At 44.6% G+C, this 23,060-nt stretch overlaps 1 protein-coding gene across 2 annotated transcripts in view; it reads left to right on the top strand.

Moving 5' to 3' along the window:
- Window positions 1-23,060, top strand: part of MITD1 (microtubule interacting and trafficking domain containing 1) — a 96,368-nt gene that overhangs the window by 58,060 nt on the left and 15,248 nt on the right. The window contains exons 3-4 of one of the 2 annotated variants that reach the window (XM_078658150.1): window positions 12,582-12,718; window positions 12,817-12,903. In XM_078658150.1, coding sequence (XP_078514276.1) covers window positions 12,582-12,718; window positions 12,817-12,903 — 224 coding nt within the window. The remainder of the gene's footprint in view (window positions 1-12,581; window positions 12,719-12,816; window positions 12,904-23,060) is intronic. The other variant, XM_078658151.1, reaches the window with a different exon arrangement.

Genomic DNA, 23,060 nt, shown 5'->3' with positions numbered 1-23,060 from the left:
AACACTCTGATTTAGCAAATCTCAGCGATAACAATTGTTACATTGGTTGTAAACATCATTCTGTTGACTAGAACGGAGTAGCTGCATTTTTCTTGCTTAATTTTTCTACAACCTTTCATATAGTACACCATCAAACTTTGCGTTTCTTGCTGAAGAAGCTAAGGATCTCCTGTAGTTTCCAGAAAAATACATGAAATTCTCTCTCTTCTTCTATTCCAGCATTAACATTTAAGTAGGTGTTCCCCAAAGTTCCACCAGTGCAACCTTACTTGTTTTCTCCAAAGCATCCCTCAATTCTCTCCTGAATATTATCAAAACCTTCAGCCTCCTTTGACACACCTTATCATGAAGCTATAGAAACCTTTTGACTTTTGTCTCAGCCCTGTCCACCCTGCAGTTATAAGTGTATGTCCTGCAGCCATTTGAAACTCAACACAAACATGCATTTTAACCTACAGAAGATGGTCCAGTATCCAACTATAAGCCTGTTGGATAGGGGTCGTCGCACATCTCTCATCATCATAGACTCTAATGCACATTATCACATCGGATGAATCGGGTATCCAGATTTTTCTTGTACACCATGACTATCTCAAGATACACTTTTCCATTACTGTGATTCCCACAATGAGGTGAAGCTACCATTGATCTTGTACTGTTCTAGCTAGACTCCTCCAACACAATATGCTATGGGTTTAGCGAGGATCCTGCTCACAGCTGCCAAACTACTATCTCATTCAAGTTCCTTTGCATTGCACACCAAACACTGTATGTGATTGGTCTGACCTTTCTACATCACAAACGTTAAACTTATCACACCAAAAGAAACCTCGGATTCAAAGAGGCACCTTTATTAATTATCTAGTTTTGCACATGAGCTTTTTTAGTACAGACCCCAAAACTGAGACCTACTTCTCCTCTAATAAGAAAGCTGTTAGTCCACTTGGAATTGTGGAAAGCATTAAAACATGGTTTTCTCTAACCCTGGGCGAAGCACTACGTTACGCTCGCGTAGTTTGTGCAACTTTGCACTACGCGAGCTGCACGTAGCACAGTGCGAACATGCGTAGCGCAGCGTAGCATAGTGCACCGGTCATTTTTTGCATGTTCGTGGTCCTCAACGTCATTTTCGCGACCGCAAGCAAGCAAAATGACATCCCGGCGAGACTCTCAACGCGGGGAGGTCAGGTTTCTCATTGCGAGTGGTCGTGCATGCTCGCTACCGCTCGCGATGAGAACTACCAGTTCGCGTTGAGAAAGCTGCCGATCGAGTAAAAATCTACTCGAGCGGCAGAAAACTACAGCTCGCACTGTGCAAGATGCCGTTTTCAATTATTGCACAATGCCGGATGCTTGTTCGCACTGTGCAATCATTGAAAATGCATCTTGCACAGTGCGAACATGCTACTACGCAGCTCGCGTAGTGCTACGTGAAGTTTGCGTAGTGCGAAGTGCACTTCGCACAGTTTCTCGCAGCGCTACTTCGCGAACTACGCCCACCCCTAGTTCTCTCCACACTTGACAGCCACCCCCGTATGCATCAGACCTTGGTACCTGTGACTTTCCCTGGAAGAGAATACCACATAAACAATTGAATGCCTACTAAATGCCAGTTTGTTGCTTATAAAGGAAACTTTCTAGAAATCCCTAAGCCCACTGGCCCCCAAATGAAGGTATTTGTCAACCTGACACTTTTTGTGACAAAGCCATGCCAAGCTGAGTGAACTGTAAAAGGACTGAAGTTGCTCTCCACCTCTCACTGACAACACCAAATGTTTCCTGCACAGAACATTTTACCTCTGTGCACTCAAGTCTTGACTTGCAACAGAGCAAAGAAGGTTTCGACAGAACTTGAAGCCTGCATTAATGCTAGAAAAGCACTATACACAAATACAGAGCACAGCACAATGCAAGGAATCAAAACTCTTGTTCCTCTAGCCTAGGACAAGAAAAAAGTATTTAGTTCCTGTGCTCTTGCTTGGATGGCAAGAAGCTGGACTGGCTGTAGAGGAGCTGCCCTGACAGAGAGGAAGTATTGCAAAGGCCCTGCAGAAGTGACCTGACTGATGCTAAAGCTTGCCTTGAAGGGAGGAGGATTTACAGTCCAGCTGACCTGGACTGGAAGCAGAAATAACTCCATTACAAGAGGGTTCAGAATGGGCCAGTGGCAGTGAAGTATTGCATCTGCTTCGAACCTGAACACCCCATTCAACTTGCCACCAAGCCCCTGCCCTGTAACTGGTAGTGACCTTCATGACCCTTCCCCAGTGGTGGACAGTGAGTAAATGATACGAAAGGCCTGTTTAATTTTAACACCTTTATTGGGAACTGTACCGCCTAATTTTGCGCCATTGGGAAATACTAGGATATTCCCCTTTTACTCAAAACTATCAGGGATGCTTCTATCTGCAGATTTCCAGGACTTATTATGCTTGCATGGTTTGGCTTCAGTGTAGATCAAGACACCGTCATCTTCAGTGGGTGATACCATGTCCAGAGTCTGTCAGTGGACCTTCAGGTGCTCAGGACACCACAAAAAACATGCTCACACACTGACACTTTCAGATATACCCCATGATGCTGTCATCATTGCATACCCTTCTCTCGGCATCCATGGTCACTCTGAACACTGACTTAGACCAATTTGATTCACCATTGGGTCCTTAAACATTGCTTGGTGCTCCCATCAAGGGCACTTGACTACCATCTACTTTCCTGTGCCAATCTCCCTCCTTTCAGAGACATGTATAGATACTGCGGAATGAAATATAAAAGGATGGGTATCAAGGAAGAAGGTAACTTCTCATGAATTGCAATTAAATCGTTGAAAGTTTGGCAAACAGCACTTTTTGCCTAACAGCATTTCTTGCCTTGTGCAAACCAAAGGCAAGCCCGTCTGTGCCTGTCCATGCCTGGACCTTGCCAAGCGCCACAAAGCCTGGTTTCCATACCTGTCTCTGCTACAATGTCAGCATCCTCCACGCCTCATACACCAAATAAACCACTGTATACCACCTCGCCAAATTCCACCCAAGGCCCATTCACCTGCCACATATGCACCTTCTCCTGCCTCCACACACCAGACCCACCAACCGCACGATCCCTAAGAACCAGACTCGACCACCTCAGCTGCATCCTATTACACACACACTTCCTCAACAAACATGGCGTGGAGATCTGGGAACTGCTCGACTCCATCTCCCCTGATGTATCCTTCACGGAAACATGAATGAACCCAATCTCAGCCCCAGACATCTCCACCGCCATCCCTGCCGGTTACCAAATCACCCATAAAATCCGCACTAATCGACCGGGAGGAGTCATCGACTTTGTACACAAAAACACACTCCGCCTCACCACTAGCTCCGACAACCACTCATCTGACATGAAACACCTCTAATTCCAGGTCCAGACCAATTTGGACACCACCTCGTGGCACTCTCGCCTACAGACCGCCCGGACCCGTGCCCCCTCCTGTGAATCCATAGTCCACTTCATCGCAAACCACGCTCTCGTCTCAACTGACTACATCCTCTTCTGTGACCTCAATTTCCACCTGAACAGAACCTCAACGACCATCAACACCTCATCCCTACTGGAGAACCTCGCCACCATCGGACTCAAACAACTGGTTACCTCTCCAACCCATTCAGCAGGACACACGCTGGACCCTGTCTTCTCTGCAAGCAACAACATCTCCGTCCGAACTACATTAAACTGACCACCACTGCATCCACTTCTCCTTCCCCAAACCCACTGAACACCACTGCACCCCCCGCCACCCACACAGAAGCTGGATCAAGGTCTCCGAAGACCAACTTGGCACTTCTCGCTGCAAAACCCCACAGCATTCTCCATGGATGCCAACGCCTCCGCACACAACCTCCACCTATGGATTTTTTACTGTGCCAACACACTGGTTCCCCTCAGGGAACCTTCCTGCAAGCAATCCTCTGAGAAAGCCAGATGGTTCTCCACCGTCCTCCAAGAATCCAGCCGCACCTGCAGACGGCTTGAGAGAAGATGGAGGAGCAGCAAGATCTCGGCAGACCATGCCGCATTCAAAACCGCTGTCACACACACCACCACCTCATCAGAACCGCTAAGAAAACTTCCATACAGTAATGTATCAACGCCAGCACACACAACAGCTTAGTACCAGCTGTTTCTTTTTAGTAAAAAAAAATCTAAATTTATGTTTCTTCCAGAAAGTGACTTCAGAACTGCTGTTCAGACACTAATACTCTTGCATCTGAATTGTGGCAACCCCTGTTCCATGACCTCCCAATACCCCACACTGGCACCCCTTAAGGGCATGCTATGTTCCCCAACACTTCTCGTTTCGGGCTGAAAGAAATACAACTTCATCACCCCAATCCCAGTGGAACTCCGTTGCCTTCCCTTGCTGTGCCCGCATCATCTTCAAAATTAGCGGCAACATTTACAAAGCTATCATGATTAGCACTTACGCTATCCTGTGGACAAGCTCACCATCTCTGGTGTCTCTCTGCACACCCACAGGCAGGCCACCATCAGACTGGAGACTAAGGAGCATGAAAAATAAAAGGTATCAGGCCTTTTTCATGTATGCACCCAGGATCTGGAACAACATGCCCACATCGATAAGAAATGCCCCAGCACTAATTCAGTTTACATAAGAGTCAGTCACACCTTATTAAAGAACACTAAATAACAATACAATAACAAGCGACCTCTTCTATCATTTGTAGACTGTATGCTTGCCTTTGACCCTGGTAAGAACTCAGCTGCCTTTTTGGCTAAGGTTACGGTGTACAAATAACGCATATATACATACTGAAGGGAAACAATAATAGTGGGACTACTGAACAGTCACAAGATATGATTACTAAACATTTGCACCCAAGCTACCACAGACTCCATGTTCTTCTTAAAAGTGACCTACCTGATAGCCACATGTGCCGACTTTCCAACAATACAGTCGTTAGGCCTCAATAGTGTACTATCAGGGTAACCAGGTGGAACCCAAGAAGTCATAGAAAGAGTATAATGGAGTCAATTAAAAGACATATCACATTTTGACTTGGTAGACAAATGGAAACTGCTGCACCCAACGACACAGACATGCTCCTTCTATTCTTCTGTCCTTAATACATTCATCAGATTAGATTATGTCGTCATCCCAAGAGCTCATACATTTCTGAATGAAATGGAATACCTAGGCAGAATACTTTCAGACCACTTCTCACACATAATTCGATAGTCTAGAGAGGGCACTAACTATCACTAACAGACCCACAGTTCAAACATGTGGTGGAAGGATTAGCTAATTATTTTATACAAAACGAATGATCTAAATTGCCCCGGGCAGTGAAATGGGATGCAATTAAAGTAACATTAAAAGGGAACAGCATAAGACAGGCATACTGTGTAAAATCCCAGCGTACAAGGGAAATAATCAAAACTGAGGACAAAAGAGCAAGTTTGCAAAAAGAAATTGTACAAGGAACAGATGGCATGAACTAAAACTCAAGTGGTTGGAGCTACATACATCACTAGATAAATATTCTTGCATATCCTTCAGGCAACATCTCTATATCGAAGAGGACAAATCAGGTAAACTATTAGCGTGGCTATTAAGAGGTGAAAGGAAATGAGACTGGACCCCAGATGGCGGCAACACGCTCAGACAGGCCTCAGCACGGATATTTTGAAATTACTTTAAATAACTGTACACAACCAGCTAGGAAAGAAGATAGTTGAAACTTCTCAGAAACCATTAACTTCTCCAAAACTAGAAATGAAGAAAGAACTGAAAGCTCAGTTAGAAAAGCAAGAATAAATGGAGTCCTTTACAACAACAAAATGAGATGCTGGTGAAAGATATCTGGATGAGACCGGTTACCCATTGAACTCTATAAAATAGTGACAGCCACATTCATTGACAATTTGCATACCGTATGCCTAGGTTCATATGAAAAATAAGGTCCTAGATTCTGAGGAAAGCTTTACTTGCCTTAGTCCCGAAGCCCAAAACAAACCCACAAGATATACCTGTTGAATGTGGACTTAAAAATATTCAGTAAACCACCATTGAATTACCTCTTAATAGTCCTCCTGCATATGGTCCACTAACAACAGACAGGCTTTATGTCACTTATACATACCATTGTAATTCTAAAAAGACCAGCACAATGAAGAGGAACGTGTAGCTGCAGCCTTTGACATCGAACATGATTTTGATACTGTAGGGTGGGAACACTATATTCAAAGCATTAAACTCAACTCTGGCCTAGTTTTCATAGCTGGGTGAAGCTACTGTAAGAATCCCATATAGCGAAGGTGAAAACAGGTCGGATGAAATCTGACAGATGGGACTTCAGGTAGGCATGCAACAAGGGTACCCCCTGTCACTCATCCTCTTCTCCCCAGGCCAGGAGTCCATTAGCAGGAACATTTAGAGTAGTCCCGGCAGAATGGAGCATCATAGTAGGAGACACCAGGCATGTAGTGTCCATGCATTTAAGAATAGCCATGACTGGACAAAAACGAAAAGTCCAGTGGTATATGAGTGGGAAACAGCTATAGGGATTGGCATAAATAAAAAGAGTGCCCTTACTTCAAACTGACGACCAACTTGCGGAAGACCACATTGTATAGTTCCAGATGTTGGAAAAGTTCCTGGTAAAAGGAAGAGTGGGACTCTTTAGTGAAAAAGTCATGCTGAGAAATCACTTATTTGGCCGCCATGCACAGAAAAGATCTTCAGTTTACAGAAAAAAGATTACCTCATTTTGTTATTTATCCTTTCTTGGTTGCTGGATGCTACAATTCAACATTTCTCAATGGATTCCTAAACCTAGCCTAACACTTTCAAATCAGTGTAAACCAATCCTCATCCTTTGGGATTTCAGAGTTCAAAATAAAGCCAAGAACAATGAATTATGACATGTAATGAACGTGTCTCTGTTTTGAAGTTGATCAAAAGGGTGTCAGAAGGTACATCGTTGATTTATATAATGAACAAGGCAAAAAAGGTCGTTTGGTGGAAAGCCATAGGCACATTAAAAAATACAGGCCAAAAATTGGAAACTGAAATGGAAGAGGATCTGAGGTGTGAGGAGATGAGAAAGATGAAGGAAAGCATTGAACATGACCGGAGCAGATGATAGCTGAGACTGGGAGGCTAAAGGCAATAGCTGAGACATAGTAGAACAAGTGTGTGAGTGTTCTTTTGTTTTGGCTTGAGAAGTGAGGTAAGAGATAGATGAATATGCAGCGTTATAAAGCTTAAAGCTGCATGTTTTATAAATGGAGAATATATTCGTAAAAAAGGCAAATGCAAGATCACAGATGATATGCTCACTATGGGCATGATTAGAGAGGTAGGTGTAAAAAAAATACCTGGGTGAAGTAGATGGCATCAAGAGTGTTGAAGATTTTTTTTATTTTAATTTTAAATGTGTGTGGCTAAGCATCCAGGAATTAGGAAAAAAGAAAGGAAAACTTAATACTTATGTGTGTATTTTAGAAATGCCTATAAAAGCTGAATGCAGGCATGCTAGAAGGCAAGGGTGTTTTGTTGGCAAAGGCATCCATACTGTTCTGCAACCTTCAGAAACCAGGATCCTGCTACCCCGACCCGGTTGTTAATTGGCAACAAATGAAAAAGACCAAATGTTGCACTGCTCAAGGGCCACTTGTGAAATGGTCCCACATACCTTTCTAGGACTGGCACATTGACTCTTTCTTTAGTGTGTGGAAGGAATAGAATAATCTGTCCTGATCCACAAACTACATGAGAAGGAAGAAACACAGAGGAAAGGTGCAGGAAAATTTTCTGGAATAATGTGCCTTATCCTTTCAGTGATATTAAATCTAGGGATTCAGGAAAGAGCTGCAAACCTCGTGTAGGAAGCTGACTTTTTATGCAGTGTACCCAAAAAGAGGTACATTATGTAGAAAGTGCAAACAACTCTTATTGGCTTAATGGGTTTAAATTAATAAACCCAAATGCTCTCTATTGTGGTAGTGTTGGCAAGCAGTTTAAACTTATCAGAGGGTATTGTTTTTTTTAATAAATCTTTTTATTATTTTAAAAAACAAGAAGAAAAAATAGATACATCCGGCGCCATACATTCATACACAATAACGGATTGGATAGGTACTTTGACAGGATAGACTTGGAGCAACAGGAGGATCCCTGATGCGCCTGCGTTGATAAGCCCAAAACAGCTATTTCGACAATACAATCAAAAAACTATTTAAGCACAAGCCATCCAATCCCGCCCACATCATAGAAACAGGATAATAGAAGAAGCGAGGCCACCGGACATTGGAATTGAAAATTATCAGGATATGTCACCAATTATTTTAAAAGGGGAAAGACCAATTAAGACTAAGGAAAGAGAAACGAAGAAAAGGACACACAAAGAGAATAATAAACCCATCCCCTCACCCTGCACCCCTGCATATGGCTGTTGCCTAACCCCAACTAGCAGGGTGCCTGTCACCCCAACTAACTAGGTTCCAAAGAAGAAAAAAGAGAAAAGCATGGGGGAGGGCATATCCGTATAGGCTCCCAGCCCCTTTCCTCCCCTGCCAGAGATCAGCACCCCCTATAATGAAAATGAAGTGTATCAGAGACCATAGTAGAAGAAAATTAGGGGGAGCCACAATACACCGCCCAGCCTCACGTAAGTCCAACAGTTGCAGTTCGAACACCCAATTGAGCCAAACCAATCGCCCCGGTCAATCGATCTCAGCCTTGACCCCTCCGGACCATCCATCGAACCCCTCCCAGCGAGACTAATATGCCAGCAAGAAAGTCAAAGAGGAAAAGGAATCCAACAGAAATCAGTTTGTTACTTCTCGCAGTCAATGAGTCCACGGGCGCTTCAGCCACACAAAAAAGCGCCCTCATGGATGAATAGTCCCAATGTAGTTTTTCCCGCAATCGTTCAGTCACAAAGGAAGAAAAGGATGAAGACAAAGTGGAAGAACAATCAACAACAAAAGTCTCCGATATGGGAACGTCAATCGATACATCCAAAGTCAGCAATGATGGGAGGCTTAGCGATATGTTCATGTCCTCGGGAATACAGTTCTCCAAAGCACCAAACGAGGGTTTCGACTCTCGTTGCCTCACGGGGTCCTCGCACAGAATCAAAATGGCCGTCGCTTGAATCGCAGCCGGTTGTTGTTCCAGTAGTGGAGCAGGGTCCGGTTCCCCAGACACTATCTCAGATAGGCCCGTATCCATTTTGTGAATCAGGGCATCCATATACGAATGAAATGCCCCGAGCGCTGCCATTACTGACCTAAGCGATGGCTCATGCTCCGTTCGGTCCGTTATCTCTCGTCCAGTATCAATCATAATCACCTCTCCCGGTGAATCCGGTATCTCCGGGGGAACAAACAGGAACGGGCAGCGTCGGAGGGGGACTCTTCGTTATATGCGGCAGTAATCCGCCCGTCGACACCGTAGGCAAGTCCCCGAACCCCAGCGGGAGCCAAAACCCGGGCCCGCGGGATGGGGACCACAACCCACAGTCGAAGTCACTCCTCCCTCGAAGTTGAGTGGGCAAATGATCGCCGACAAATCCGGGCGAAAAAGAAACCTCCACTTCGATGGACCGGACCCTGCTGGAATCACCCAGCCGATGTTGTTGAACTACAACCCGGCTATGCAAATACTCGAGGCCCCGGCTTCCCCGCTGGACTAGGCTGCAAACTGAGACTCGACGCAACTCCGTCAAACAAGCCGATCAGAAGTTCAGGATTACACCATCAGAGTGCGGAACATTCATCTACACGGAGGTAGGGCGTTAAAACAGGATAATGGACAGGATCATCTGGCAGGATATGGATGTCGGCGGAGCCGGGAGCTTAAGCAGCCATCTTGTTTGCCAGCGTAGCTCCTCCCCCTCAGAGGGTATTGTTAAGTATTTGTTGTACACAGTCAGTAAATGAGACACACACTCAAGAAGAAAAACTCGACCATTTTTAGAAAAAGAACAGGCATTTTTATATACATATTTTAAGACCAAACACTATGTAATTGGGTAAGTACTTTTCATGAAATCAATTTTTACAGGGAAGTAAAACTTTCACACAAATGCGTTTTTACGCAGTAATGCTTTTCCTATGGAGAAAAGAAACACATACTACATACGGGTACTTGCAATCATATTCCGGGGGTCTCCTTTAAGACTTAAGGTGCAGAAGGGGACTTGGGGACAAGTCTGGGAACTTCCAACAGGGGGCTCAGTTTGTGAGGGTCCTGGGAGCAGGGAGCACAGTTGGTTGCCGGGGACCCAGGCATGGGATCTCTGGTGTAGAGGGTTTGTTCATCTGGGCCCATGCGGCACAGGCACTCGCGGTTCTCGGTTAGACCTGCAAAGGGGGACAAAACAGGACAGCTGGGCCACTCTTGGTGCTGGTCTCTGCGATGCTGACGTCCCTCATCAGCTGGTCGGTATTTGCAGTGTTGGAGTCCAGATTAGACTCAAACCAGCTTTGGTTACTGCAAGGTGTCTGTGCCCTGGGTATTGGTGCCGGGTTGCTGTGGTTGGTCCTGGCCTCTTCTCACTTGTTCGGGAAACAGATCCCACCTCCTGGAGCACAGTGACCTCCTCCTGGGAGACTGCTGCATGGGTGGACCCCGTGAACAGCAGAACAATGAACCGGACGTTGCGGTCCGTGGTTGCAAGTTGCAGGTATGTGGGTCCTCCACTTCACGGGAGATGCTGACGGCTTGGCGAAGTGCTGAGGCCCTCCAAGGCTTTTGGATGATGCACAGCTGCAGTACGAGTCAGTTTGTCAGGGCAGGAGCAGTCAGGCTGGGTTTTGTGCCAACGTCCACCAGTAGTCTGCAATTCTTGCCTCTTCTGCTTGGTCCTTCTTCTTGTGTCAGGGGAATCTGCATTCCTAGTGTCAGGTGGTCACCTAAATACTTAAATTAGGGCCATTAAGGGGAGTGAAGGGTAATAGCCAATGGGCTACTTGAAGAGTAATACCAAATGGGCTACTTGCCCTTGGGGTCCCTACACCCCCTAAATGACCACTTCCTGTGAGTAGTGGGCATAACCCTATCCCACAATTCCTAATTCCACCAAAATCAAAATGGAACCCTTCTATTGTGGAGCACATCAGGGGTGTGGCTGGCATAGCTAATTTCCCACCTGTCCTGGTGCCAAATGGGCCTTAAGGCAGGGTGTGGCATCTCTCCGGTCAATGGGAAGCCGGGGTCGCAGATCAAAGGCGGCAGGGACTTTGAAGTCGGGCCTTGGTATGCAGATTCGCTTGCCTTCCTGCTGGAGGAGGTGTGAACACCTTCCTCCAGAGCAGGCAGTGTCTCTGGCCTCAGAGAGTGCGGGCTCTCACCTGCAGGGGGTCGGAAACAGATGTATGGTGGCAGGCTGAACAATACCAGTCAGCCAGCACACTAAGATGGTGGTAGGTTTTCAGTGGGCACCTCTAAGGTGCCCTCTGGGCGCATATCTTAATAAATCCACTACTGGCATCAGTATGGATTTATTACAAGAGAGAGTTTGATACCAAACACCATAGGTTTCAGTGGAGCCATCATGAAGCTGGGGAACTCGTAATGACCAGTGCCCGGTACATATACTTAAGGTGGCTCCCTTATGCACTTGTACTATCTAGCAATTGAACTAGACAGCACAGAGTCATATCTGCTCTTGCAGATATGTTCTCACATGTAATATAATGCAACCAGTGTTAGAGCTGTACGGCCTGTTGTAGGGGTGACTTACATAAATATAGTGTCTGTGGGCATGACACACAGGCTGGCCATGTGGCCATGGCGTGCTTTCACATTTGTCTGCAACATTTTACGCTGCCTTCAATAGCAGTCTGCATGGGATTGGTGGTAGGTCCATTAGAATTGAACAATACATGCTACAGACCTTAGGGACCCTCTGTAGTACCCAGGCCCTAGGTACCAGGGGTACCATTTACTAGCGACATAAGGGGGTGCTAAAGGCGTTGCCAATTGGATAAAAATGTACCTTGTTTTAGTGAAAGAGCAGTGGCACTGGGGACCTAGGTAGCAGGAACTCTGTGTCCTTCATTCGGAATTGCATAAAATTTCAGGCAAAAAGTGGGGGTGACAACGTCAAAAAGGGGCCCTTTCCTACACCTCTTTTATAAATGGACCTTTCATTTTGACTGTACTACACTGGATCGCTTCCTTCTAGCAATGGTACAGTTCCTCTGTGTGTTAGACAGATATGGATGGGTAGTTTAATCCTTTCCGTCCAATTTGCTGCTCAACTGTAAAACCGTAGACCAATAACCTAGGAACTTGCACCTCCTTACACTGATAGACTTGATGTCCTTAATTCTGGACCAGACCCAATGTCCAGGACGTAACTCAGACGTCGCATACTACTGGGAACCCAAAACAATGAAGGCCTGCAAATTCATGCTTCCTAATACCAGAAATAAGGCTATGTGTGTTAGGCAAATTTAGGTTTATACATTCCTCCAAGTGTGTAGTTTAGAAGCAGCTAATTATTTTCGATGATGGTTTTTAAATTGAGGTACTTTTATTGCATGTTTTGTCTTTCCTTTTTCAGAGGGGAAATATCACAATCAAATAAAAATACCGGAAAACGGAACAGGCTTCAGCTACGAGAACCTATTCAAACCCTATATTAATGAGACATTGACAGAAGTGTGGGTAGAGGATCCGTACGTCCGCCACGTTCACCAGGTGAAGGATTTGAATGTAGTTTATGAATGTTAACTGAATGACTATTAAACTTCGGTTCTACAATTTTATGAAATACCACATGCTATTTTATTTTTCAGTTGTATAACTTTTTGCGGTTCTGTGAGATGCTTGTCAAAGGACCCGGCCATGTGAAAACAATCCATCTGCTCACCTCTAGGGAGGAAGTAAGGCATGTTTTTTTGCAAAAAAATACAAATGAATCAATACTGATTATTACTTAGGTCTTCCATATATCACACTATTCTTCGCAATATGGCTTTCTTGCCTTTTTTTTATTATGTTTAAGTGCTTGACAAGAATTTACACAGAATACGAACATTGTCATGCAACCTGCCTGTGCTCCTTTGCTGGTTTTTGTCGTGGTGAATGCTTTTCACTTCTTTTGTCTCTGTAATCAACCCCACATGAACTTAAGAGAGAATTCATAGTTGCTGATAAAGGGAGCTAACTACTTTGTCTGTACTTCTTCCCCACAGGCTGTGTAAATGAAAGGAAATATTTCCATATGTCAATTCTTTTGACAGGTGTGTGAGTTTCTCAAGAACGTTTTCCAGGCAGTCGAACAGGCTCTCAATATTGCCCTTTCCTTCTCCTCTTCCGTACCTCTAAGTTCAAAATGATATCAGGATTCAGCCACGAATCGCCTACAATTCCCAGCTCTCCCTGCAGGACTAAGTCAGGAAACCGATACCCGAATGCCAGTGTTGCCAGATTGGGCTAGATCACGCACAATTGGACTATATTTTCCTCAGTTGTGCGGTAACATTTTGGTTTGTGCGGGCTGCTACATTTTGGGCTACTTTATAAATTATTTTGGGCTATTTTTGACTTATTGTGCTAGAAATGTGTTAGTAATAGGATCAGTCTTTCATCTATTTTAATTATTCGCCTTTCAGTGCGACTGGCTGCTAGGGGAGTCGGGGACAGCAGAGATAAACTTTAAAGGTATGTTCCCTGGGAGAGAGACATGGCTTCTCTGTAATATGGGAATTGGTTTGGGGGGAGGGGGGGGCGTGGTCTTCCTCCGTAACCCTTTTCTTTACCTATGCTCATTTTCTGCACAATCCGCAAACCACCAGACTAAACCAGCCTGATAACAGATAGAGTTAAGCTGCTTTGCATTAATTTTTTGACATACAAATTATTTCCAAATGAACAATTCCCGTCAAACGTTCTCAGGGAAAATCGTTCACCTTTCTAAATAGAGGCATTTGTTACAGTGGTGCTCAGTTTCTGTTATCTGCAAAAAGGGAGAATTGTTGCACAATCTAATCAACTTTTATCTGAGAAAAGAAGCTTTAAAGCTTACGAAATGTCTGTGTTGAAAATGGCTAAATATGCATGTTTGTAACAGTTTCTAAAGAAATCATTTACTGATGACCGAATGACCTTGATGCATCGCTCATACTTCAAAGCACCGCTCATGGAAGGTGCACTGCAAGCACTGGAAGAAAGGTGCAGATAATGAAAATTATGAACTGATGGTTGCCTATTTACCCGAGGCCTCCACCCCCTGTATGCCCAATTGTGATCCAGAGTACGGGGGCAGTTGGTAGGAGGGGAGAACAACAGATGCACAATTTAATCCAAAGGACACTCCTCTGAAACAATCACAGTTGCTCAATTAAAAAAGTAGATGCTGAAGTCCAGGATTTTCCTCATAAGCAAGCCACCTGTGATGCCAAATGCTGGGCATTCCAAAACCTAAGGAAGCCTAATGCTGTTTGAAGGTCACGCCTCTTTCCTCCATCACCTACAAATCCTTTCTCATATTCTTGCTGGATATTTTTTACCCATACTTTCACCCTTTATTTCCGATCTTTCTGCTCCAACCCCTTTTCTCCTTTTGGATTTCTTGGTCTCGTTCGAAGTATGAAGATAAAAATAAGTTCTGCTCTCCAGAAATAATATGCAGTTGACCAACACTTGTACAATTTAGGGTGCAGCTGCGACTCGTGGCAGTAACTAGACAAATAAAAACCTCGGATCTGTTCCTGGGAGCGTATTGGCCTGTACTCTCTCTCACTACACCTACCCATAGTTTTAGAAAGTATTTTAATGTGGTATGAGAAGAATCTTTAGCAATAGCCTTGCGCACAAGATTTATTTCATCTAGCCTGCTTGACCTGGACTCCTCAAACTCTATGTACCCAAACCTCATTTTGCTACTATGATCTCTAGAGACTTTTCCCTCTCCCAAATAACACTTTCTAGAATCTAGACCTTTCGCTTTTCTGTCCCTCTACTATCCTTTTAAATCCAAATAACAGACTCACATGTCCACCTCTCATATTTCCCTATACTAATCCAGCACTAATCCTTTTTGGGTTCATGAGTGGTGTGCTACTCTCTGAAAAGCACTTTGATGCTTCGTTAGTGGTAGTAAGCGCTATATAAATACAATTCCAATATGCCTACGCTGATTGTGAGCTCGGAGCTTCCCTAGAAGAAGTGTGACCAAACCACTTGAAAAGTGCAGTTTTGTCACACACATTTGCACAGACGCATCTCAACTATCCTGCCTCTCTTGCTCATCTGCTATTTCAGAAGCTTGTATGAACAGTGCGAGTTTAATAGTGATAAACTTTCTTACACAGAGCAACAGATAGAGACACCATTTAAAATTCTCAACTTGCGTAGTTACTTAAACCTGCAATTTGTCATGCAGGAAAGTCATGCTTGTTTAAGTCATTGAGCTATACATCCATCAGTTTGTTAGACAGTTTTACAGGTGGAAAGGGTAACCAAGCGAATGTAAATAAATATTGGGTTGTTACATTTCCAATTTCATGTGTCAAAATTGCTTAAAATACACCAGAGCTAACTGGGGAATCAGGTTCCAGTCTCAGCGTTGGTTCAACATGCTGTGAATCTGGGCAAATAACTTAATCTCCCAGTGCATGAAATAAATAATTAAATGTGCCCTTGAGTATTGTTACAAGTGGTCCAGAAAAGCCCTCCAATACCTCTGGGGCTAGTTTTCGCTATATAAAATGGCAAAATAATATGCATATTATATCACCCAACCACTCCACCAGTACATCAAAGCCTGATTCCAGGATTCAAAGTGCTTTCTTAGACAAATATGTACTTGGCAGCAGCCCTGCCAAGTACCACGCATCAGGCGTTAGTCTAACGCATTTCAGTGCGGTGGTCCGCATCACCGCTCTGAAATGCAAAATCACGCATTATAGCAGCTCCTCAGCTGTCAAGCTGAGCGCTGCTATAATACATGACTGAACTCCAGTGTGGCAGAGCGCTGTGCGCCCGAGATAACAGTGCACATCCTTCTCAAAATGAGGCTCAGCAGGTAAGGGATGGATACACTAGTGTAGACAAAAAACGTACATTTCCCCTAACACTAAGAATTCCCAGGCATGCAAATGCGTGTTCAGGAGTTTGGCACTGTTTGACGGTCATGGTCATTGCGTACAAAGGCGTTACAGATAATAATGATAATACCAGCATTTGTAAAGCTCACAGCTACCTCCGGAGAGATGACCCGGCGCTAGGGGCCATCGGGAAGATTAAGCAAGCTATTGCCCAGAGTCACATGGTGCTGGGCTAACCTGCTGCCGGCGATCGAACTGTGAACCCCAAGCTCCGGAGTCAGATACCCTGGCCGCTGCGCCCCACCTCCTCCATGTGGATAGAACTTAGGATATAGACATAAAACATTAGCACATGCTCGCGACACAGAAGAAGGTCAGGAAAACACGCAACTCTTCAAACTGCACTCGGTGTTAAAATCAGGCGCCCCTCTTAAACTAGGCAGGCGTGGGTATTTAATAGTGAATAATCGAAGGTTCATTCAGAATCGATAAGTTGGAGTAACGTATAGAATACTGAATGAGTTATAAAGAAACAGATTAATTGAATTATAAAATGCATTTTACAGATTTTAAATGCAATTATATAACATTAGTACTAAACTTCACCTTAGTCTACCAAAACGTACATAATAGGTTTAATATAGCATCCTAACATAGACATTTTATTTTTCCCACAATGACAGTAGAGACTCCCGTATTCAGAAGTGAAACATCCGGTTTCGACATGGTACACATGTGGTGTGCTGATCCGCAGCAACATCCTTTCCGTGATGCTAGTGCTGCACAGCTCCTGTCGTGCTGCACGAGCTGTTACTGATGGTCTGTGGACTCCTGACAGTGCGAATGTTGGCGTTACTGCTACCATTTCACACTGTGCGGTAGTAGTATCATGGTTTTCTTTGCTCGCCTGCCTCCTTGCTACCTATTACATGTCCCTGTGTCTGCTTGGTGTTACCTTAGCGCCCTCGATGTCCGGAGCATGGCACGTGCCTACTGACTAACGCATAGAATATTTGTATGCTATCACCTGTCCATAGAAATATATTTTTGTCCTGTGCCGGCCTCTTGCATCACACCTGTTCAGAACATGGAACAGCTTATCCCAAACACCAGGCATGCCCCATCATACCTGCTGTTCAGTAAGTGTATGAAGAGGCCTCTCTTCAAGACCGCTGAACTGTATTTCCGACCGGGTTAGCAGTTTGTTGTTTTAGAGTCCGGTCCCCTGATGCACTGAGAGGTTGTCTCCAAGTTTCCTGCCTGCAACCATCAGGCCTTTCATGGCGATCATGGGAAGTATGAGCAACTTTGGGACACTTTCCCTAAGTGGGCTAATTTGCCTTCGTAAAGTTCCTCTACTGTAGACATGAAGGTGTTGTAGTACTGCTGAGCGGGACAGGGTTTTCGACTGTGAAACTGGTTTAGGTCCCACTACTTTAAATGAGGCAAGGCAGGGCTTAATATGTAAAATATTAAGTGCCAGGGCCCGAACCAGGAGGCCACTTCAGCTTGCAGCACCCATCGCCCAATCTCTCGCCAGTAAGTGAGACAGTTCAGATTATTGAAATCTCTGTAAAATATATTGTTTCTCTGCAGCCTCGCACGGAAAGAGGTGTCCGACCTGGGCTGTGGGCTGTGCCATTCTACTACTAAGTGTAGGTGACATTATACTGTTCACAAGAAAGTGTCACTCATAGTCCCTGAATGTCACTCATAATTTCACAGAAATTAAGAAAAAGTCATAAGTCAGCAATCTTAAACTTTGGCAGCTTTGTGGCAGCCTGCTGCAACACCAATCCCAATGCGTTTCAGCTCCGCTTGGAGCATTGATCACAGGAGAAATGAAATGTGTGGAGTCAAGTAAAGATTGTGAACTGAAATCTTTTCATACTTAGCAAGAGCATACATTCTGCGCATACCACTTCTGTAAAAGGGTCCGGCCACAAATCTCCATTTACTGCCTGCTTGATGCTGTCCCTGCCCCTCCTTCCTTAAAGTAGCAATATTGGGCTACTTTGGGCTACTTTTTGGTTGGCTGTGGGCTATAGAATGGCAAAAAAAGATCTGCCAACACTGGCTCCAGCATTCTGACGCTTTCAGCCCATGTCCGGGGTGCACCCTTTGTCGTCAGAAGTACTAGAAAGGCCCTTATAGGCATACAGTCCGTAACAGTCACCCCGAAAGGATGGCAGCTAAGGATGTCTACCCATTGTCTGCTGTATGCTCCAGGTTGTTGATTCTGTTTGCGGCCTTCCACTTTAACAGCTATACCTCAGATCAGATAAGCACAGGGTACAGCACATCCTCGATCTGCACAGAAGCCATGCTATTCCTAATACTAGAATATATATATTTTAGCTACACTGGCACCCTTACCTTTGACAGCATCTGGTGCTTAAGTTACCTCCAACATGCAGTACAGTCCTGCTGAGTCCTTTACAATTTCCCCTATTTGATACTTAAACAACTTTATTGCTCTCAGGCATGCAGATATTTGCTACCTTGTGGAATTCTGCCCCTCGCCAAATTGTGCTGTAACGATTCCCAGCCTTGTTCTTCCAGGTTACCTCATTCTACATCAAGACAAGCTGCACGGGAGTGCAATTATCGTAGAGTAATATTCCTTTCTGCCGCTCTGTTTATGGTATTGTCGGAACGGCAGAAAGGAACTTAGAATGTTGAGGATTGGTTCTAGGCCAGTGGTTTTTGGCAGTTAGAGAGCGGATCGTTGCAGCGGAGCCTGCGTCCTCCTTACAGGCTGCTCTGTCTACGGTTAGTCTTCAATAAACAATACTTACCTGCATCTCCTGTGTGTGATCGTTTCTGCCGCTACTACAGAGTATACAAAAACAGCCTAGCCTTTTCAGTCATGTTGGCACCTGTTTTTGCAATTGGCTGCTAGTACCCCATTCATCCTTTCCACCTTCCCAAAACATTGCACTGCTTAGTTTGTTTGCTGCCATTAACCAGGAAGACACTTTTACAATCTGCATAATTTTATCAATTTGATGGGGTCCCTTACAGGCATTCCTTCTTGATAGTATATGGTAATGTTAATCTTTGGCTTGACTATTCTACAGTCGATTTAGCTACAGTTGATTTTGCCACCATTCAATATCTTACCTTTTCATCTAATCGGACCATGACCTGAGACCATGCCCTGATTGACTTCCACCTCCACTGCTATGTGAGGCCCACAAAGGCCCCTTAAAAAAAATATTGATTAAAAGTGTTTATGTGTCAATCTGTTGTGGCTCAGCGCTCCTCATTCCAGGTATATTGTGCATAATATCCCAATTGCTTACTGGTAATCTTCATTGCTCTGAATACTCTTACTTGTCCCAGTACTTGTATACTTGTATAATTGAGTGTGTCACACCTCCCCCAATCCCCCCTCCCCCCCCCAGACACTGTGATCTTTTAAAGAGACGGACGTTGATCCACCCCACTTACTCAGCTGGCCACTCTTACTAGGCCTATTTAATCACCTGAGCCCCTCCCTCCATTCATTTGTCCCAAGTAACATGGATCAAAGTTTGATAGAAGGGAGGGCGGTTAGATATGCAAGTCCTGGGACAAGGACGGGTATTCCGAGTAATAAAGTTCAGTGTAAAGAAATCTGAACTTCATCTCCTCAATCCTCCCTTGCCCCAGTCCCTACATTATTCAGGAGATCTTAAAGCAGTATACCACTACTTTCAATCTACAAAGAACAGCAGCACTCATCATGTAGTGCTTGGGATATCTTTAAATATGTGTAATAGCATCATCTGTGTGCCCCAACTGCAGCCAACACACTGGTACAAAATTTCAAACACTTAAAATTTCCAACATCCTGTCTATAACGAGATATTAATGTATTAGGTCTAGCTCGTGTAGCTGCTTGACCTATATCTTAAAGTGAGGCACCTGCAGCCTCAGCCCAAGAGGATGCCATTTCCTAGGTAGAACATCCCTGAACGTCACCTCGCAAAGGAACCTGTTGTTTTTAATGGGAAATGGAAATCGTGGACTTCATCCAGAGACCTAAGGTGGAAGAGGAAGATTCATGATGTCTCTAAAATACACCAACATTTACAAACAGACTGTCATTGACTCTGTATTCTGTTGATTGTGAAATGAACAATTTTACAGCCCTAGCAGCATCTAGTACATGCCCTACTTGTTGTTTAACAGGAGTGGCATTGGAAAAAAGATAGCAACATAATTTCATGCTCGAAAGGGAAAGTAGAGATTACTTTTTTCTGACGGTAGGACCAAGAAGTAGGATTAGCCTATCCACAACAATGTACAAATAAAAAGGCCTGATTGAGAGAGACATTAATTCCCCCCAACCTTCTTGCCGATGTGGCCACCATATATTGGAAGAGGTAGATTTTAAATATCTCTCACTCAAAACAAAGGCTCTAAAGGTGAAGACTGTTATGCATCCAGGACTAAACTTAAGGCCCAAGGAAAATTATTGTTGCATTCCTCACACCTGAACACTGCATAATCTGATCTGGAGAATTTAATAATAAGCAAAACATATATTTTTCCATTGTAGCAACTTGATGGCAAATAATAGTGATGTTGCTGATATTCTGTGATGCTCTCCTGTAACATATTGTTTAATATGCAGAATATTCAATGACCTGAGCTTGTTGTTGTAATTGCATTGTACTGTATGTATATGTCCTTCTCTCATAACATTAAATCAAAAGAAGTTTAAAATAAATAAAAGTATGTCCCAAGAGGAATTGAAGACTTAGAGTTTCCCTCAACGAAAATCCTGTAAGAAGTCTGTCTCACAAATCTTCCTTCTTCTATAAACTTCCCCATGGAGAACAAACGTCTGTAATGGCAGCCCACTTCACTTTGAGAATGCCAATTGCCAGGTCCTAATCAGAACCATTTTGTAGAAATTGTAAAAACTATTTAGGATCACAGGAGCCTGGGTCTAAAATTGTCTTTTTGCACCACGATTCAAAAGAAGATTATGGAATGGACTCATCCCCAACTGGAATCTTTGAATAGATTTATCAGAAGGCTTCCGTAAGGCATCAGCTAAACACTTCATCAAAGACTGAAATTGTGCTTGTGAAAGAATAATTGGAGACCTGCATTGTTTTAGAAATGTGGTTGCAAAGCTCCATATCTATTGTAATCTAGTGCACAAATCATCACTATCACTGACTCCCTATATATGGGCTCACCAGGACCCCAGGAAGGAGGTCCAGAGCCAGAAAGAATACCCAGGACATAAAAAGAGACTAATCTTGAGATCAAGTCATAAAGGAACCAAACAGCAGACCATCAACTATCAGGTCTTGCATTATCAAAACAAGTAGGTTAAACCGTTACTAAATAAAGGCTTTACTCCGAAAAATGTCATAACCTTTCCAAATTTAAAGCATTCTAACAATATCCGTAATGGTAACTACGCTCCCAAAAATATCAGTAATTGTAAACTGCAGTATTGGCCCAATCTTTTTAGGGAGTTTTCTACTGAGGGGTGATAAATACATAGCACCGCTGGAAGAACTCCCCAGGTCTTTGTGTGTGCCCTGTTTTTTAGACCGAATACCAAGCTAAGGCCAGGACTCGAACCAAGGTCCTCCACTCTAAATTCAGCAGCTCTAATTAATATGCTATTCACTCATTTGTTTTTGGTATGCCACCTGGGAAGTGAGTCTTTAAAAAGTCTTCCCTGAGCACTGAAAGCCTCTGCTGCCTTGTCCTGAAAGCCTCTGCTGCCTTGTCCTGAAAGCCTCTGCTGCCTTGTCCTGCATCCTCCGCATCTCTGTCCTGAAAGCCTCTGCATCTCTGTCCTGAAAGCCTCTGCATCTCTGTCCTGAAAGCCTCTGCATCTCTGTCCTGAATGCCTCTGCTGCCTTGCCCTGAAAGCCTCTGCTGCCTTGTCCTGAAAGCCTCTGCTGCTTTGTCCTGAAACCTCTGCTCCTCTGTCCTGAAAGCCTCTGCTCCTCTGTCCTGAAAGCCTCTGCTCCTCTGTCCTGAAAGCCTCTGCTGCCTCGTCCTGAAAGCCTCTGCTGCATAATCCTGAAAGCCTCTGCTGCCTTGTCCTGCATCCTCTGCTGCATTGTCCTGCATCCTCTGCTGCCTTGTCCTGCATCCTCTGCTGCCTTGTCCTGAAAGCCTCTGCTGCCTTGTCCTGCATCCTCTGCATCTCTGTCCTGAAAGCCTCTACGGCCTTGTCCTGAAAGCCTCTGCTGCCTTATCCTGCATCCTCTGCATCTCTGTCCTGAAAGCCTTTGCTGCCTTGTCCTGAAACCTCTGCTGCCTTGTCCTGAAAGCCTCTGCTGCCTTGTCCTGAAAGCCTCTGCTGCCTTGTCCTGAAAGCCTCTGCTGCCTTGTCCTGAAAGCCTCTGCTGCCTTGTCCTGAAAGCCTCTGCTACCTTGTCCTGAAACCTCTGCTGCCTTGTCCTGCATCCATTGCATCTCTGTCCTGAAAGTCTCTGCTGCCTTGTCCTGAACGCACTGCTGCCTTGTCCTGAAAGCTCTGCTGCCTTGTCCTGAAAGCCTCTGCTGCCTTGTCCTGAAAGTCTCTGCTGTCTTGTCCTGAAACCTCTGCTGCCTTGTCCTGCATCCATTGCATCTCTGTCCTGAAAGTCTCTGCTGCCTTGTCCTGAAAGCCTCTGCTGCCTTGTCCTGAAAGTCTCTGCTGTCTTGTCCTGAAACCTCTGCTGCCTTGTCCTGAAAGCCTCTGCTACCTTGTCCTGAAACTTCTGCTGCCTTGTCCTGCATCCATTGCATCTCTGTCCTGAAAGCCTCTGCTGCCTTGTCCTGAAAGCCTCTGCTGCCTTGTCCTGAAAGCTTCTGCTGCCTTGTCCTGAAAGCATCTGCTGCCTTGTCCTGAACGCACTGCTGCCTTGTCCTGAAAGCTCTGCTGCCTTGTCCTGAAAGCCTCTGCTGCCTTGTCCTGAAAGCCTCTGCTGCCTTGTCCTGAAAGTTTCTGCTGCCTTGTCCTGAAAGCCTCTGCCGCCATTGTC

The sequence above is a fragment of the Lissotriton helveticus genome, chromosome 8 (genome assembly GCF_964261635.1).
Source record: "Lissotriton helveticus chromosome 8, aLisHel1.1, whole genome shotgun sequence".
Lineage (NCBI taxonomy): Eukaryota > Metazoa > Chordata > Amphibia > Caudata > Salamandridae > Lissotriton > Lissotriton helveticus.
This window is presented reverse-complemented; position numbering and strand designations above follow the sequence as displayed.